The sequence below is a fragment of the Eptesicus fuscus genome, chromosome 19, assembly GCF_027574615.1.
Source record: "Eptesicus fuscus isolate TK198812 chromosome 19, DD_ASM_mEF_20220401, whole genome shotgun sequence".
Classification (NCBI taxonomy): domain Eukaryota; kingdom Metazoa; phylum Chordata; class Mammalia; order Chiroptera; family Vespertilionidae; genus Eptesicus; species Eptesicus fuscus.
Genome location: NC_072491.1, coordinates 3,751,532 through 3,770,847, shown reverse-complemented (window position 1 = coordinate 3,770,847; position 19,316 = coordinate 3,751,532). Strand labels below are relative to the sequence as shown.

The following is a 19,316-nucleotide window of genomic DNA, read 5'->3' as shown; positions in this document are numbered from 1 at the left end:
GATGGGGCGAGTGTGCTGGCTCTTAGCAGACAGACACCTGCTGAGGTGCCTGGAGGCGAGGTGGCGGGTGTCTATAATTTTCAGTAGCCCACTAACAGAGACAGGGAGAGAAAAGATAAATAAAGAGAAAAAGAGAAAGACAGTAGATGTGGCAAAATGTGACTGCTGGAGGAATCTGGGTGGAGAGCTTGTGTGCATTGCAGCATGTCAATTTTTCGATGGGTTTAAATTAAAAAAAAAAAAAAAGATAATATCTAGCCCTGGGCAGCACGGCCCTGCTGGTCGAGCATCGTCCCCTGCACCGCACCGAAACGCTGCCAGTCGGATCCCCGGTGGGTCGGGACACAGGCCTTGGTTGCAGGCTGGATCCCCAGTGAGGGGCGTGCAGGAGGCCACCGACTGATGTTTCTCCCTCACATCATCATTGCTCCCTTTTCCCTTTCCCTTTCTCTCTAAAACCAATAAAAACATATTCTAAAAATAACAATATATGGCTCCCCACCCAAACCACGCGAGTCTCAAGCAGGAAAGCCCAGGCACCTGGGGCCTAAGGGATTGTGGGTGGCAGAGGTAGAAGCTGCCGGGATGTTGACTCCCGGCAGGACCGTCTGGGCATGGCCTGCCTGGGCTGGGACGCCGGGGGACCGTGCGGGGGCGGCCTCACAGAGGCGACAGCAGAGTGACCTGCCCGGAGTCACACCGCTGGGCCTGGCACGGAACCCGGCCGGTGTCTCTGGCCGGTGACACGCAGCCCCAGCCCCACAGGGCCGCCTCGGCCGCCCGGGAGAGTCATTTAGAAACCCCACTCGGTGTAGGGGTCGGAGGTGAATTGAAAACATCGGGGCCGCTTCTAAATTTAGAAGGCACTCTGTACTAGAGAGATGCTTCCTTAGACAACTTGTGAAACATGCGCAGGGCACCCTGGGAAGGTAGAGAGGAAACGTTGCAGAAGACGGACGGAGCGGGCCCCTTGCCTAGAAGGGGAAGCTGCCTGGCAGAGAGACGCGTCCGTCGAGTTTTCCCCCCAAATTCACACAGAGGCAGGAAGGAGGTTTGAGCTGATGGTCAGGAGGCACCAGCTTTGTGGCAACTTTAAAACAAACAAATTAAAAAAAACCACATTTGCCCAGAACCTGCTGTGAGTTAGACTAAATGTATTCCCTTATTTAATCATTCGTTCAAGGAAACTTCTTTTGTCCAATGAATCCAGCTGTGCACAGAAAAGCAGCAAGAGCCTCGCTTGAGGGGAGCTTACCTTTTGTGGGGGGAGCCGTGGGGTAAAGATGGGAATGCGGCCGCTATCGGCGATGGCGACAGCGGGAAGGCGAGGAAATGGATAATAACACAGAGGGGCCCTCCTGCAGGGGTGGCGCAGTGGTTGAGCGTCGACCTATGAACCAGGAGGTCGCAGTTCGATTCCCAGTGAGGGCACAGGCCCGGGAGTTTTCCCGGCCCCACAGGAGCGGGACATGCACGTTGGAGTCTGGAGCCGGAGGGGGGTTCGAGACATTTGGGAGCTGTGTGACCTTGCAAAGTGTTCTGCATCTCTCTGTGCGTCTGCGGGGTGTTGCTCTTCCCATCTCCTTCCGAGATCTGGAGGGTCCACAGGAAATTGTGTCTGACCAGCTAGCGTGGTGCAAGGCACAGAGCGGGGGTCCTGGGTACGGACGCCACTCCCTTTCCTTTCCTTTTTTTTTTTTTTTTTAAATATATTTTATTGATTTTTTACAGAGAGGAAGAGAGAGAGGGATAGAGAGTTAGAAGCATCTATCAGCTGCCTCCTGCACACCCCCTACTGGGGACGTGCTCGCAACCAAGGTACATGCCCTTGACCGGAATTGAACCTGGGACCCTTGAGTCCCCAGGCCGACGCTCTATCCACTGAGCCAAACCGGCTTCGGCTCCCTTTCCTTTCTAAGTGGAGCGTAAACTCACTCAAAACATGCGAGCCTCAAGCAGGAAAGCCCAGGCACCTGGGGCCTAAGGGATTGTGGGTGGCAGAGGTAGAAGCTGCCGGGATGTTGACTCCCGGCCGGACCGCCTGGGAATGGTCTGCCTGGGCTGGAACGCAGGGGGACCGTGAGGGGTCCCCAGGGAGGGGCTGGATCCCCAGTGAGGGGCGGGCAGGTCACGTCTCACGCATGACCCCTGAGCCTAGCACCGAGCCTTGCCCCAACGAGGTGATCCATAATTAGCCATCGAACGAGTGAATGACTGAGTGAGTGAAGGAATGCAGGTGGGGGGGGGGTCTGCCTTCTAAACAAGAGCCCACACTTTGTGGCTATTGCCTTTTCCCTGGGGAAGATGAGCGGCTCACCCTGAACCTCCCCGGGGGCCATCAGACCCCACTGCTTCTCCAGACACGGGAGTTCGTTCGTTATTCGGGAGCCACGTCCGAAGCTGGGTGAGGGGCTCCGTGTGGCTGAGCCGAGGCCTCCAGCGGGAGCGGAACCGACAGGTGTATGTCTCCGGGGCCTGCGGGTGTATCTTCGGGAGGCCTCTCGGCACCGAGAGTTTTCGGGAGGAGAAGCAGACGCTTCGTTTCCACTGTCCAGCGCGGCGGGGGAGTTGCACAAACTTGTTGATGCACTAGAGCTGTCCTCTTGCTCAACCCACCCGCTGCCTCCACCGGGGAGGCCACCCGGATGCTCAGCTTCCGGAGGGAGCTGGAGGGGTCAGCGGACCTCCCGGAGCTGGGGAAGGTGGCCATTGCAGCTTTGCAACTTGGCAATGTTTGCTTCCTAGCTTCCTCTCGATGCACTCGTGCACAAACCCTTTTGTTCCCTACATCTGACTCGGCATTCTTTTATTTAAACGAATCTTGTATTCGGGGAAGGGGAGCCTCAGGCCAGCAGGAAGCCACGCTCTGGGAGGACAAGGGCGCCTGGGAGACGTGTCCTGCCTTCAGAGCTCCGTGGACAGGGCCAGGGATCACCCACCCGCGTGTCGGGGCAGCGTCATGGGGGGTCCAGTGAGGAGGGAGCCGAGGGAAACGGCTCTCAAGGTTGCAGTGGCCCCACCACGCGAGGGAGGGGTGATGTCCAGCTCAACCTTGAACTTGAGCGGAGTCCAAGTTCAGGCTAGACGTTTGGCAGTGCTGGCCAGGACGTTCCGTCGGCGCCTTCTCGTTGCTGTTTGTGTGGGGTTCCTTGTGTTTGTTTTTTGGGGTGACTTCGGTTGCGTCTTGTCTGGAGTGGGAAGTGATCCGCCATCATCTCTTCTCCTGCCCCTGTGGCCCCCTTGCTCCTCTCGAACGCACCGGGACAGGCGGATGACTGACTCTCCTCAGGCCAGTCCCGGCCAGCCCTGGCTGCCCCGCTGTCCTCGGCGTTTGCACGGATTCCTCCGCGGGTCCTTGCCGCCCAGCCCTGCCTCCCCGGTGACCTTCCCAGTGACCTTCCACTTCCTCCTAGTGCCTGGGCAGGTGCTGCTGGGCTTGCCTCTGGGTTCTCTTCGCTGTTCCGCGGACCTGAATGGCCTTCCCTTCACTTAGGATCTGCCAGAACCAGGGGTGAGGGTCCTGGGGGGTCCCCTCGGGCTCTGGTCCTTTCCCGTCACCGCGCCAGGGTCTGGTGGCAGGCCCGCGCTCCCTTAACCCCTGCAAAAGGTGGGGTGAAGCTCCCAGGCTTGCCCTCTGCCCAGAGGCGAGGCTCTCCAGCCGTCCAGCGGCCTTGGGCACTGGTGGGGAGGCGGGGAGCGCGGCCGCCTAGCCTTCTGCCGGAGCGGCCTGCCCTGGCCCGAGGCACGGAGTCTGCTGGCCCCTTTGATTCCCAGCAGCAGAGCAGACACTGGGGGTCTGTGGTGACTTCCTAGCTCAACTCTCTTCTCTCCAGCCCACGGGGAAGGGGCCTCCGCCTGCTGCCTGATGTGACACCCCAGCTGCTTGGTCCAGTGCCCGACAGTGACAAGCTTTGCATATGCCCCTTGTCACTAACCACAGGCACCGATTGTTCTACTAGTATGGACATTCTAAATGTACAAATGCTTTTTATAATAGATCTTTATTGACTTCAGAGGGGAAGGGAGAGGCAGAGAGAGGTAGAAACACCAATGATGAGAGAGAGTCATTGATCAGCTGCCTCCTGCACGCCCCACACTGGAGATCAAGCCCACAACCCGGGCATGTGCCCTCCTGGTTCAGAGGTCGATGCTCAACCACTGAGCCAGGCCGGCCGGGCTGTCAAAATGTTTGTAAAGGATGCGACTACTCCCCACTTACAAGCAAACATTCTAGCATTTTCTTCCTGTGCCCTGACGCATTGCCCCGGGCACCCCATTTGGGAGACCAAGACGTGAACAGAGCCACGCGGGAGGAGACAGGCCGCGCTTCTAAACAAGGCTCAGAGGGGATATGGAAACACGCGTCTTATCTCTCCTGGTGCACACACACAGTCTGTCTCTGGGGAGGGCACAGAGAGCCTCGTGAACTCTGCTGCAGAGCAAAGACAAGAGCCAGTTCCCATGACAAGATAACTGCATGCCGGGGCTCTGGGTGGTGCCACGCCCCACGCCGGGACCCTCCCGGCACCTCCTTCCCCACCTCTGTGCTCTGAGTTCCAGAAACTGAAGCTCCCGAACAGGGGCTGCTATTCCCTCGATGAGTGACAGGAGCACTAGCGCCTACCGGGGCCCGAGCAGCCATCACATACTCACCAGGAAGGAGGGGTGATGGGAGGGGGACGCAGAGGGAGCAGGCGTAAAACATAAAAAGGGCCCTGGCTGGTTTGGCTCCGTGGAGAGAGCAGCGGCCTGTGGACTGAAGGATCAAGGGCACAGGCCCGGGTTGTGGGCTCCATCCCCAGTGTGGGGCGTGCAGGAGGCAGCCGATCAGTGATTCTCTCTCATCATTGATGTTTCTCTCTCTCTCCCTCTCTGAAATCAATAAAATCAATAATAAATAATAAATAAAATAAAAGGAAGAACAAAAAAGCCTGTAGATTACACACTTCCTTAAGGCCCTCCCCGCCCACCTGGCAGGCGGAGGGGGTCAAGGAGGTGCTGGATTATCCCTGATCCCCGGGCAGCCCCCAGCAGGTGCGCGTGTCCCCGGGAGAGCAGCACAGCCGCTGGCCAGAGAGAGAGCAGGCCTCTGCGCCGGGCTTCCCCGCGTGACCGCGGCCAGGCCTGGAAACCGCTCTGCCCTGGTGTCCTCATCGCGTAAAAGCAATAGCGATGAAGCCCGCCGTCCCCGCGGCCTGGGCTGCAGCCGCACGAAGGGAGGTGAGGGCTGAGATGGAACGCGTGGCGTGGCGTGGCGTGGCGTGGCGTGGCGTGGCGTGGTGTGGTGCTGCTCCCCTTTGGTGCCCAAATACTTCTGGGGGACAGGCCTTTTCACTTCCGACATGAATCTGTTGTCGTTAAAGAAGACCACGCTCGCCCCGCTGGCACGGCTCAGTGGTTGAATGTCACCCCATGAACCAGGAGGTCATGGTTCGATTCCCGGTCAGGGTACATGCCCGGGGTTTTGGTCTCAGTCCCCAGCGTGGGGCATGCAGGAGGCAGCCGAGCACTGATTCTCTCTCATCATTGGTGTTTCTATTTCTCTCTCCCTCTCCCTTCCTCTCTGAAATCAAGAAAAAAATATTTTTAAAAATAATAAAAATAAAGAAGACCACGCTCAACATCAGCCTTAAGGAAATTTAAAAGGGTGCCGTCCACGTACCCACGCCAGGAGAGGTGTGGCATTGTCAGCCAGGGTTTATTTCTTAACCCGCCGAGACACAGCTGGTTACACGCAAGCGCACGGGCCGCGGGGGAGGGACAGGAGAGGACAGGCCAGCTCAGCTGCTTCGAAAATTCTTGGCCAAAACAAAACTTCACCCCCAACTTGATCCTTAGGTGGGAAGGCTTCCCTATTTTTCAGTTTAGTCTGCGTCGCAATCACGTGATGAATAATAATAACCGACCTCAGTACAGTGCTTTGCAGGTTATATTTTTCAAGTCTGTTATTTCATCTAATTTTTGCAAGAACTCTGTGACATATCGGCTATGATGTTGATGATTGCTCTTGCTTATTGGAAAGCTAATGGCTGTAGGCCCTGTCCACGTGACCTCATCAGTTCATCTCCACAGTACGTGTCCTTCTCCCCCTCATGGTACACTGAGGAGCCTGAGGCACGGAGAACTGTAACCGCTTTCCTAAGGACACGCAGCGGGTAAGAGGGAGTGCTGGACTTGACCCCGGGCCGAAGGGCCCTGCAGCCCACGCTCTGGATGCCACAGCCTGAGACAGCATTGTATACCCACTTTACAGATGGGGACACCGAGGCCCCGAGAGCAAAGCCACTTGCCCAGTTGTCAGCGCAGGATACAATGTGTCTAACCCCGAAGCCCGTGTCCTGGCCATTCTCCCTACAAGGGTAACCGTTCACTCTGTGTTCAGCGGACACTTCTGAAGGGGGTAGGGTTAGAATGATGGGAATGGGTTCCGGGGGCCGAGGCGGGCAGGGACTCAGCACACGCCTGTTAGGTTCTGGGGACACCGGCACCTCCACGAGGGTCCCCTGGGAGTGTCCATTCCGAGGCCCTGGGGGGAGGGTCTGCTTGGACGGTGGGCCCAGGGCTGCCGGGACGTCCTCCCTACAGGGCGGGTAGGGCTCAGACCCGCACCAGCGGCAGCTCCTAAAGAAATGGCCACCACAGAGGAAACGCTGAGCCCATCTGGACACGGGAAGCCAGTGTGTGTGTGTGTGTGTGTGTGTGTGTGTGTGTGTGTGTGTCTATGTGTGTGTCTGTGTGTGTGTTTGTGTGTGTGTGTCTTTGTGTGTCTCTGTGTGTGTCTGTGTGTGTGTGTGTGTCTATGTCTGTGTGTCTGTGTGTGTCTGTGTGTGTGTCTCTGTGTGTGTATATGTCTGTGTGTGTCTGTGTGTGTGTGTGTGTGTGTCTGTGTGTTTGTGTGTGTGTCTGTGTGTGTGTGTGTGTATGTCTGTGTGTGTGTTTGTGTGTGTGTGTGTGTGTGTGTGTCTGTGTGTGTGTGTGTCTGTGTGTGTCCGTGTGTGTGTGTGTTTGTGTGTGTCTGTGTGTGTTTGTGTGTGTCTATGTCTGTGTGTGTCTGTGTCTGTGTGTGTGTCTATGTTTGTGTTTGTGTGTGTGTGTGTCTGTGTGTATGTGTCTGTGTGTGTGTCTGTGTCTATGTTTGTGTGTGTCTGTGTGTCTCTGTGTGTGTGTCTGTGTGTGTGTTTGTGTGTGTGTCTATGTCTGTGTGTGTGTCTCTGTGTGTTTGTGTGTGTATGTGTCTGTGTGTGTGTTGTGTGTGTGTCTATGTGTGTGTGTGTGTGTGTGTCTGTGTGTCTGTGTGTATGTCTCTGTGTGTGTTTGTGTGTGTGTCTGTGTGTCTATGTCTGTGTGTGTCTGTGTCTATGTGTGTGTGTCTGTGTGTGTGTCTGTGTGTGTATGTCTGTGTGTGTTTGTGTGTGTGTCTGTGTGTGTTTGTGTGTGTGTCTATGTCTGTGTGTGTGTCTGTGTCTATGTCTGTGTGTGTGTCTATGTGTGTGTGCGCGTGTGTGTCTGTGTGTGTCTGTGTGTGTCTGTGTTTCTGTGTGTGTGTGTGTGTGTGTGTGTGTGTGTGTGTGTGAGTGCTGGGGGGAGGGGAAGGCTCAGGCCCGGGGGGGAGGGGGAGGCTCAGGCCCGAGGACACAGCTATCAGGCCAGGCCAGAGCCAAGGGCTCAGATCAGCTGGTGGAACAGACAGTCTGTCCTCGGGAGCCCGCCGTGCGCTGCGTCGTTAGTTACGCTACAGGAATACGTAACCAGAGGAAACATCTGGGCGCATGCAGGTCATGACCACGGGATTCTTTCTGAAAGGCAGCATGTACCCAGGGTGCGTGTGACCTGCTCGCTGGGAACGGAGGGCACGGCTCAGGGCCCTGCGTTAAATTCCCTGTGAATGGGGCGGCCGTCGCCCGGGCCGTCACTCAGGGTCGCTTTCGAAGGGCGGTGCCTCCGCCCGGGAAGGCAGGCTTTTCGGGAGCCAAGCCCCTCGATGGCCTCTGACAGCCAGGGTGACGGCTGGGAACAGGCATTTGGTCGGGGCTGCAAGGCCCTGGAGGGAACACGGCCGGGGAGCGAGCTCCGTTCTGAAGGGGCCGAGCTGGGCCAGCTCCCCTCCTTTCTCCCGTCCGTGCCTGGTGCCCGGGGGTGCCCTGGAGGGGTCCCCGCAGTGCATGCCCACAGCTAACGGGGCCAGCATGTGGCCAAGCCCCGTGGAGAGCCGTGCTTGCCAAAGTGTCCGCGGAGGGAGGGTGAGTGCAGGGGGCCATGGCCCTCCGGCCCCTCCGGCCCGGGGCGCTGGGCTGGGTGACGGGCAGGCGCGGAGCCGCTCTGAGGCGTCACTCTTCCATGAAGGGCCCTGGTCAGAGGCTCCCTGGGCACAGATGGGGTCGCCATGCAGGGGTTGAGATCATGGCCTGCTGGCACCTGCCTTCTCTTTCCCGGTCTAGACAGTGGCGGGGGTGGGGGGGGGGTCTGTAAAGAAAAACACACCACAGTGCACCCTTCCGGAGGCGGCTGGAGCGAGGGGAAAGAAAAGGGTTTAGAAACACGTATCTTTAGGGTGCAAGGTGGACTCCAGGCCCTGGGGTCAAACAGCCCCTGATCCCGTCTCTCTCACTTTGCCTGTCGTTAACGTTAAATGGTAAAGGAGACGGGGCGGGGGCGCCCCGGAGGGGGGCGATGTGCTGGCATCTTGGAGATGGGCCGGTTCCCTCCCTTGACTCTGTAGGTGGAGAACGCGGAGGCCCACAAAGGGGGTGAGAGATGTTTGTGGACTCAGACGTCCCCCCCGGCTGGTCTGCTTCTGAAGCCCAGGCCCCCGCTCACCATATCCCCTGCCAGCCGCCTCACACCGCCCTGGGTATCCTATTGTGCCACTAAGATACCATCAGGACAGTGAAAAGGCAGCCCGTGGCCTGGGGACGCGCGTTCACAGATCACATGCCTGAGAAGGGACGTGCATCCGGAACACGGAAAGAACGCTCACCGCTCAGTCACAGAGAGACAAACGACCCAGCTGAGCTCTGGGCCGAGGACTCGAACAGACGTTTCTCCTGAGCAGACGGACAAGCGCCCACACGCACAGGGAAGGTGCCCAGCGCCCTCCGCCCTCCGCCATGGGGAGGATGCACATCACACTCCTGCGAGGCCCCGCCTCCGGCCCCCGGGGCTGTGACAGGGACGCACAGGGGATAGCGTGCTGGTGGGGGCATGGAGAGCTGGGAACACGCAGGCACCGCCTGAGGGCGTGTGACAGGGCGCCGCGGCTTTAGGAGACACTCTGGCAGCTTCTCAAATGGCCGGGCATAGAGTTACCTTCTGACCCAGCGATTCCGCTCCTAGGTATGCAACCGGGAGAAATGAAAACATACACCCCCACCCCACCCCCACGCACAGAATGGACCGGGCTGTTCACCGAGCATTATCTATAATGGCCAAAACGGGGAGCCGCCGCCGCCCAGCAGCCGAGGGGGCGATACGATAGTGCGTGCGGGAGCAGCGGGACGGTGTTTGATTACGGAGGGAACGGAGCGCTGACGTGCGCTCTCTCTGGGTGACGTGCAGGGAGCCTCCGACGGGTGGCTCCATGGACGTGAAATTTCAGAACAGGCAGCTCCGCAGGGACAGGAAGCAGATTAGCGATGGCCTGGGGCTGGGAGGGGCTGCTGATGGGCACGCGGCTGCTCTGCGGACGATGAACATGATCTGAAATTAGATCGCGGTGACGGTGACAGGGCTCTGTGCGTACAACTAAACGCCATCGACGGGTGTGCTGTAAATGGTGCACGGGACGCTCCGTGAGGTGTATCTCCACGAGACCGTTTTCAAACAGGTCGCTGCAGAGGCCAAGAGCCACGGCTTAAAATACCTCCTACATAACGCAAAAGTATGCTCCCGCAGTGAGGATTGTCACCTGTACATCTTTCACGGGACACCGTTCACATGTTCTGGGGGAAGGTCACTCGGTACATTTTTACGTCTCAGGAGAAGAGTGTACCTCGTGACCCAGTAACCCTGTGGTCCATGAGGAAGTGACCGTGACATGTGAACAGATTTGCCGTGAAGATGTGCGTCGCGGTGCTGCCCGAAGCATCACAACGCGAGGAACAAGGGCGACCACTTCTGAGCCGTGCCCCCTGTCACGCACCACGGTGTGACGGGGGGGTCCTCTCCCTGCTGCCCGGCCACGGCCCTCTGCGGAAGCTGTCGGAGTCGTCACGCTCCTGACCACACAGCTACGGGTCGGAGCTGGGGTCTGCGTCCCCGCCGGTCACCCGCCACGACCGGCAGGTGCTCCTGCCTGCGCCTCCCCCCTCCCTCCCTCCCTCCCTCGCTCGCCGCCGAAACGCCAGATTGCACGCTGGCGCGGGGAGCAGTCTGGTAGTCACAGGTGTCAGCCGGTGACACTCACCGCGGGCTGTGAGCTAGAGAGACAGGCTCCCAGCCGTGTCGGCACCGGGCTGCCGAGACTCACTGGGAAGGGAGGGCCCGGGCCCTGCCTGGACATTTGTCGCGGAAACTGCCCCGTCCGGGTTGTGGTCAGTGACTTCGCCATGGGAAGCCTGTGAGTGGCTCCCCCTGGCAAACCCTGAGGTGTCCATCTCAAGAAAATCTGAGTGTGTGTGTGTGTGTGTGTGTGTGTGTTCCCGTGACTGTGTGTTCCTGTCTGTAATTGTGTGTTTCTGAGTGTGTATCTGTGTGAGTGTGTCTGTCTGTGACTGTGTGTGTCTGAGTGTGTGTGTGTGTTCCTGTGACTGGTGTGTTCCTGCCTATAATTGTATGTTTCTGAGTGTATATCTGTGTGAGTGTGTCTGCCTGTGACTGTGTGTGTCTGTATGTGTGTGTGTGTGTGTGTGTGTGTGTGTGTTCCTGTGACTGGTGTGTTCCTGTCTATAATTGTATGTTTCTGAGTGTATATCTATGTGAGTGTGTCTGTCTGTGACTGTGTATATCTGAATGTGTGTGTGTGTGTAAGTTTCTGGGTGTGCATCTGTGTGAGTGTGTGCTTCTGTCTGTGACTGTGTGAGTGTGACTGTGTGTGTGACTGTGTGTGACTATGTGACTGTGCGTGTGTGTGTGTGTGACTGTGTGAATGTGACTGCGTGACTGTGACTGCGTGTGTGTGTGACTGTGTGTGGCTGTGTGTGGCTGTGAATGTGTCTGTGTGTCTGTGTGTGCTTGGACAGGGGACTCGCCGAGGTCACCTCCCCGGTGGCTCACTGAGGTCAAGGCACCCCGCATGTCCTGCGGCTCCGGGAGAAAAGGCAGTGCTCAGCAATTGTGGTTTTGCCCTGCACTATTTTTAAAGTTAAAAAAACACACACAGAGAACGAGCGGAAACTCGTTGCCACTGAATAGCTAGGTCAGATTTAGATAAAGTACCAGCCCGGGGCCCAGGGCTGCTGGCATGACTGGGCAGGGTGACAGGCCCCGGCTCCTCTGACCCTGTAGAGTCCCTCGAGCCTCAGGGCACAACAGCAACACCAACTCCTCCCCACCCCAACGCAGGCTGAGGACACCCCGCCCCCCTCCCCCAGCCCCCTCATGGCAGCTGTGAAGCATGGCTATCACTCCCATCCAGATGAGGAGATGAGGCCCCGATGCCCGCCCCTGGCCCTGCCCAGGGCCACCTCCTCCTCGGGGAACAGGGCTGGGGCTGGAACCGGTCCTTCTGCCCCCAGAGCCCCTGCTCCTGGCAGGGCTCCGCCCAGAGCCCCTCCCCCAGCTCCCTGTCTCCACCCGAGTGCTTTCCAGTGGGGGCTGAGCCCGCTGTTGGCTCTTTAACCACCGGTTTTCCATGAAGAGAGAAGTTTTGTGCAGAAAGATCAAGGAAAACAAAATGCTTGGCGAGGAAAGTTCTCCGAGCCGCCCTGCAGTATCAGCGAACCCCCGCCTCTAACCACTTCCTCACACATCAGGAACTCGGGCTTTTTATAGCTGGGGGCAGTGTAGAAACAACAGAGGGGCCATCCCCAGGCCCCAGCCCCGCAGCCCGCCTGCCCGGCGCCCCACCGCAGCCCAGCCGCGGATTGCCTGGTCAGCTCACAATTCAGAATGTGGGGCTTTGACCTGGAGTACTTTAAGCACGCAGCTGCGCACATGTGTATGTGTGTGCATGCATATATGTGTGTGCACATGTGTGCATGCTGTGCGAGTATGTGTGTGCATGCATGTATGCACACTGTGCGTGCATGTGTGTGTGTGTGTGTGTGTGTGTGTGTGTGTTCTCTTGAGACAGCACACACAGTGATGCTCAGAAAAGCGGGCTCCTGCTCGTTGGAAAGCTGAACCCGGGAGCAATCATCCTGCCGCCGTTGGTGGGCATCACCGCTGACCTCCCGGCCCTTATGTCCATCGCTGCTGGTTCCCACCATGAGCCCGCGAGCTCCCTCCTTCACAGATGCTGGGCTCAGAGCGAGCCCCGACGGCAGGCCCCCGCACGGGCAGCCTGCGCACACCTCGCGGCCACAGGAGCCGCAGCCTATCGGAATGGGTTGAGGACAGGACACGATGTGGGCAGCCCAGCCCGTCTTGAGTCTGTAGACCAGGCCGCCAGCCCGGGTCTGAGCAGCTCAGAGCTCTGGGACCCGGTGTGGCCGCGTCAGGGTCCACCCCCTCGGTCCCCCCCCCCCCACCCCGTGCGTCCTGCTCCTTCGGCTTGGGGTCCGATGGTCTGGCCTCGCCTCTGACTCAGGTCCCCCCTTGGACCTGACAGCGAAGCTGACGTGACAGTGGGCACAGCCCTGCCCCCTCGCATCCAGAACCGACCAGGTGTGCGTGCAAGGCTCGGCCTTGGAGCCGGCCACCCCGTCAGACCCTGCCTCTGCCCTGTGGCCCTGAGCAAGTCGCCCGCCTCTCTGTGCCTTGGTTTCCTCCTGGAGCCCGGCTCCCACCACCCCCGTTCTCAGAGAGGAGACGCTCGGCACCCGGGAGTGTGCGGGAGACTTGCCGTGACTGGCGGTTCTATCAGTGACCGCGTTCCCGGGGGCTTCCAGGTGGGTATCTCGTTTAAACTCCAAGTCCATCTGCTCTGAGCCGGAGGGCTTGTTAGTCACGGAGCCCCCGGACGTGGTGGTGGGACATGGAGCCACTTTTGCAGACTCCTCTCCCCAGTTCGGACCTTGGTCCCTGTTCAGCCACCATCAGCGCTTTGCCTCCACACGCAACCTTGGTTCATAGTGAAGTCGGGGGTCACCCGGTCCAGCGTGCTCACCTCACAAATGAGGAAACTGAGGCGGAGGGAAACATCCGTTCGCAATCACACGGCATGTGGATAGGATAGCATACTGATCCGTCCTGACCTCCCGAATGGCTGCGGGCACCTCCGGGCAGGGTCCCGGACTCCTACGTGTAGATGAAGGCCGTGCCCTGAGGTCTCGGGCTGAGCAGGAGGAGGGAGGGAGGAGACTCTCAGCCCCGTGTCTGCTCTCTCCCCAGGGTGGCTCGGCGCTCTCCCCCGCCGCTGTCATCAGCCCGGAGCGGGCGCAGCAGCAGGCAGCGGCCCTGGCACAGGAGCTCGGCTGCCCCGCCTCGCCCGTCCAGGAAATGACATCCTGCCTCCGCCAGAAGCCCGCCAGCGCCCTCAACGACGCCCAGACCAAGGTGGGCACGCGTGTGCCAGTTGGGAAGGGACATTCTCCGAATGTTTGCAAATGGAAACCGGGCCTGGGAAGGAGACCTAGGCCCTCACCCCACCCCCCCAAGGCCACACGCTCCCCGCCTCCGGCGCTGCGCACGGACCAGGGTGCGGGGGGCCACGCGTGGGTGCTGAGGGCAGGCAGCTCTCGGGCGCCGGGGAGCCGGTGTGTAAAGTGGGGATAGCGGGTGGGATGGTGAGGTGACGTGTGTGAGGGTCTCGCCTGGGCGGGGCCCGTGCTGAGGGTCACGGTGCTGCTGCGAGGAGCTGGCCCTGCCCCCTGCGCCTGAGACGGGACAGCCGGTGCTCCCTTCTCCTACCTGCCAGGACCCGGCCCCCCGGCTCTCACAGGCCCTGACGTGAGTGACGGGGATGCCAGCAGGGATCACTGCTGTCCCCTGAGCTGGTGGCCTGGTCCCTTCAGCAATACGCCTGGACTGGCCCCCGCCCCGGGGCTGGGCCCCAGCTCCCCGATGGGAGCTCACTGGAGCAGCGGCCGCCAACCGGTGGTCTGCGGATCACAAGTGGTCCGTGAGGTCTGAAAGGCCGGCGACCGCTGCACCGGAGCGTGGCCGAGGCGGATCCATTGCCCTGTGACCTCCCGCCCTGGGCCACACCCCCTCCTCCATCACTGTCTCCTCCGCCCGCTCACACCGGGGCGCAGCTTACCCAGTCCTCCCCGGGGTGTGGTCCCCTCGGCAGGGGGCTCTGGAAGCTCCCCTGGACCAGCCATCGCTCAGAGCCTGACCCACCTGCCCGCCCCCCGCACTGTCCCCTGTCGTTTTGCTGATTGCCCGGTAAAGCCGCAGGTGGGCGCCGGCACCGTGTCCGTGGCGGTTTAGCGAAGCGATGCTGCCGGCTGTCTCAGCCCCGTGTCCTTTACAAAGCGTGAACGCCATTCCTCTGCACCCCCAGCTCCTGGCTGTGAGCGGCCCCTTCCACTACTGGGGCCCCGTGCTCGACGGCCAGCTCCTGCGGGAGGCTCCGGCCAGAGCGCTGCAGAGGGCGCCGCGGGCCGCGGTCGACCTGCTCCTCGGGAGTTCGCAGGACGACGGGCTCATCCTCCGGGCGAAGGCCGTGAAGGTAGGTGGGGGTGCGGGGGGGGGGGGGGGGGCGGCTCAGAGGGCCTGTGGGGTGTGGCCCTGGCTCTGGTCCTCAGGGTCTGACCTTGGTCAAGAGTCCTTGACCCGCCCTGGCCAGTTTGGCTCAGTGGATAGAGTGTTGGCCCGCGGACTGAAGGGTCCGGGTTCGATTCTGGTCAAGGGCATGGACCTCAGTTGCAGGCTCGAGTCGGGGCACGTGCAGGAGGCAACCAATCGATGTGCCTCTCTCACATCGATGTTTCTCCCCCGCCCCCCACCCCGACTCTGTCTAAAAATCAATTGAAAAAATATCCTTGGGTGAGGATTAACCAAAAAAAAAAGAGAGAGAGAGTGAGAGAGAGAATCATTGACCTATCGCTCATTTACAAAACAATCGCTGACCACTCTGTGTAAAGGCTCTATAGGAGGGGGGGGGGTGGTCACAGGGTTGGGGTTCAGAAATAAGACTCGTGCAGAACTGTGAGCAGCACACACTCAGCCACAGCCACAGCCACAAACGGCTCCGGGACTGGATCGCCGTGGGAAACAGTGAGCACCGGCCAATCAGGGGCTCCGTAGCTCCAGGTCCCAGCCTGCGGACACCCTGAGCCGTGAAGGATGCTCGGCCCGCAGAGAGCGGAGAGGAGAGGCAGCCGGATGGCAAAGGGGCGCTGTTCCCCAGTCCTGGCAGGGAACCCCAAAAAGCAGCCTTCCAAGCCAGTATTTTTAAACCCAGGAGAGCGGGTGCCTGGCGCCTGGCAACGCGGCTTCGTGCGGCTCGTGGTCGGCCCGGCAGAGAGGGAAGAGCTGTGCGCTCACTTATCGGCCCGAACCCACTTCCGCTCCGGCCGGGCCTCGCTCCCCTCACCAGGAGGCGGCTCATCCTGCAGGGCGCCAAGCCCACCCTCCGGCCCGCCCCGCCCTCCTCGTCACCCTGCCCTGGACGGCCCTCAGGCTGTCACCCCTGGCACGGGGACCCCAGGGCCTGGCACCCAGTGAGGACACACGCGCCGACCGCGGGGCCCGGCGGCCTGGCTCTGCCGAATATAAGGCAGCAGAACTGGAATGAGCCGCAGCCACACGATCCTTCATGCGAACGGGATCGCGCGTTCCCTCGCACTGTCCTGGCCCCTCGGGTCTGTCTCTCCGGGGCGTCGGCCTTCGGGGAAGGAGCACCGCGTGGACGGGAGAGACACGCAGGGCACGTACCGTGCACAAGTTAGTTGTGAAACATTGGAAGCGACTCAAATGTCCATTCGCAGAGCGACGGGTAAACGAAGGTGCCCGCGAGCCACTAGGGGTTCATGGGGACGGAGAGAGGAGGAGCCCCCTCCCTCTCGCTGGCCCGAGGAAGGCCTGCGACGGGTGTTCAATGGGAACAAGGACTGAGAATGCAGCCCTAGCTGTGTGGCTCAGTGGATAGAGCGCCGGCCTGCAGACTGAAGGGTCCCGGGTTCAATTCTGATCAAGGGCACATGCCCAGGTTGTGGGCTGGAACCCCAGTCTGGGGCGTGCAGGAGGCAGCCAATCAACGATTCTCTCGCATCATTGATGTTTCTATCTCCCTCCCTCTCTCTTCCTCTCTGAAATCAATAAACACATTTATATATATATATATATATATATATATATATATATATATATATATATTTATACACACACACACACACACACACATATATAAACGAGAACATAGAACAATGTGAAATGAAGGCGGCATCCACATTTTAAAAACAGCCGCCCCGCCCTTGTGTGTAAAGACGGGAGTGTAGCTTTGCGTGAATTACGTGGAAGGGTAATCGCGTGGAAAGACGCAGCCACGCCGTCAGCACTGCGGAGAACCCCACATCTGCCTGGAACGGGCGTCAGGTCCAGTTTCGGGCACCCAGGCCCGTTTGCCTATCACCCAACACTCAGCGCGGCCCCTTACTCTGTGCCAGACCCCGGGCTCAGAGTTCGGGTGTTAATACAAATGCCATCTGCCCTCAAGGAGCTCACCGTCAGGGGAGAGAGAGAACATGGGAGAGGGAGTCACTGCGATAGAGTTCCTTACACACTGTCTGCAGAGGTGACGCCGACGGCGGGGCCCTGAGGACGGTGGTGGGAGAGGGTCGCTGCCCCCACAGGGCCCTGCCAGCCCGAGGGCCAGCGGTGCAGGAGTCCACCAGGACCTTGTCCCCACGCTGTCTGTCAGCAGAGCGGGGAGAGTGCCCTTGGATTGGAATCAGGAGCATCTGAGTTCCCTTAGAGCCTGAGCCTCAGTTTCCCGATCTGTAAAATGGGGAGATGACTATGGACACCCTCAATATTGAGAGGATTCAGATATGCACCAGCACCAGCGTCTGGCAAATAGGATGTGCTCAATAAATATTAGTTTTTTGCACTTAAAATAGGTTTTTATTATTTTTGTGGGTTTTTTTTTAGAGAGAGAGGAAGGGAGAGGGAGAGAAACATCGATGAGAGAGAAACATCAATAGGCTGCCTCATGCACGCCCCCTACTGGGATTTGAGCCTGCAACCCAGGCATGCGCCCTGACCGGGAATCAAACCGGCGACCTCTTGGTGCCTGGGCCGATGCCCAAACAGCTGAGCCACACCGGCCAGGCTCGCTTAGTTCTTTAACTGCTATTCTGATTAGTGTTCAAAACTATTGTCCCTGATCCAGAGCATTATCCAGAGAAAGCAAGAGGCGTGCACAGAACGTCCGATCACTGAGTCACCTCCCCTGACCAGAGACCGATTTTCCCAATTCTGGCAGACACACACACACACACACACACACACACACACACACACACGGCACGCTTCCTCCTCATGCCAGCCCCGCATCGATACCATCGGAGCCCAACCCACACACACGTGGTCAGGATTCCAGGGGGAAGTCCCAGGCGGGGCAGGAGCCCCCGGCCCCACGTGCAGCCCGGGACCACCTGTCACCTCAGCAGGGACCCGCCAAACTCCGAAGACCACAGAGGGCGGGTGAGGAGGGCTTCCGTCAAGTCCCTCGGGGCCCTCCCTCACCTGCCTCCCCCCCAGCTGTGACCCGCCCAAGGAGCCCTCTGACACCCGCCACGGGAGCCACGTACCGTGAGCGTCAGGGCCGCCCGAGACGCGGAGGGGCTCCGTCCCGGGCGCGGGCGCCCGTTCCCCGAAGTGGCAGGTTTCTGCTGGAAGTGTTCCTCCGTCGCCTGGTGGGATTTCTCTCCCCTCCTCTCCCCGCCTCCCCTGCCGCTGACACTGACAGCCTGCCTACGCTCCCGGCCATTCATTTGCATGAGCAGAGGCACATTTGTTCCAGGACGCGCTGTGCCGCCTCCCCCTCCAAGCACGGCATCCTCAAGGCGGGCAGGGAAAATCCAAACGGCGCGTGGACGCGGCTGCCTCGCCCAGAGCTTGGCCTGGAGTTGGCCTGGGCCAGGAGCAGATGGAGAGGGGACCTGGGGGAGGCGGGGGGGGCGGGGGGTGGGCAGGGGCAGGGCCGCCCGCCCTCCGAGGGTTGGCAAGCGGCACCTGGCGGCGCGCGATGCTGGCGCCGGCCCCAGCACGGGAGAATCCAGCCTCTGGTGACAGATCTCAGCAGCCCACCAGGCAGGAGCCCAGGGAGCACACAGGTGTCCTGGAAAGAGGCGCTGGTGTACGGAATCCGTCAGTCAGGGCGTGGGGGGCGGGGCCAGAGTCTGACCCAGCCCAGGACCTGAAATCAGAAAATGGGTCTGAGTTCCTGCCTTCAGCCAAAGGACGGGGGCAAGCTGCTAACCAGAGCGGCAGTCCCTTCCCCTTCCAACGGGCACAGAGCGGCCAGCCCCGCCCATCCCCACAGTCATCCGAGAGGGCGCCAGGCCCAGTAGACAGGGCCCAGCTCGGGGGACCCTGCCCGGCCCCTGGCTCTGGGCTCTCCGAGCACACCCACCCCAGACCTGCGGCCAGACCCTCAGAGATGGCCTTCCACACGTCCCCTCCTCTCACGAACCCCATGGCCCTGTGGATCCGTGGGATTGGCTCCTCCCCCCAAAACAAATCCTTGTAGTGATCATTCACTGCCTTAACGAGGGCCCTGATTATATCTACTGCTTACTCCGCCGTAGTTTCCAGGGGGGCCACTGGTCAAAGATGAACGTGAGCCAGGAGGGGTTCTGTTTAGTAATTCATCTTTAATCAGAAGTATTGCAGATGTCCGCTTTGGTTCCTTTTCCCATTGATCCCCTCCTTCCCGCACCGGCCCCTCCCCAGGCCTTCACCACCCTATTGTCCGTGTCCATGGCTTATGCATATATGCACATACGCTCCCCAGGCAGTCACTCTCCGCTCACACCCCCACCCCCGCCTTCCCTCTGCGATTCCACAGGCTGTTCCGTGCTGCTATGTCTCTGGGTCTATTCTGCTCATCCGTTTATTTTGGTCATTAGATGCCACATACGGGTGAGATCGTGGGACACTTGTCTTCCTCTGGCTTAGTCTGCTTAGCGCCACACTCTTCCGGTCCCTCCATGCTGCCCCAAAGGGTCAGAGGTCCTTCTTTTTTTTTTTATGGAACACACAGGCTGGATCCTTTATTCTAGTTGTTATTCATTCACTTAGTTCTGATTTTCAAAGAAGTGAAAAGGAAA

The 19,316-nt window shown here is 59.6% G+C and overlaps 1 protein-coding gene across 1 annotated transcript in view; it reads left to right on the top strand.

The window, feature by feature from the left end:
- TG (thyroglobulin) overlaps positions 1–19,316 on the top strand; it is a 158,235-nt gene that overhangs the window by 127,215 nt on the left and 11,704 nt on the right. Inside the window, exons 42-43 of the mRNA XM_054708536.1 lie at positions 13,429–13,593; positions 14,543–14,710. Coding sequence (XP_054564511.1) covers positions 13,429–13,593; positions 14,543–14,710 — 333 coding nt within the window. The remainder of the gene's footprint in view (positions 1–13,428; positions 13,594–14,542; positions 14,711–19,316) is intronic.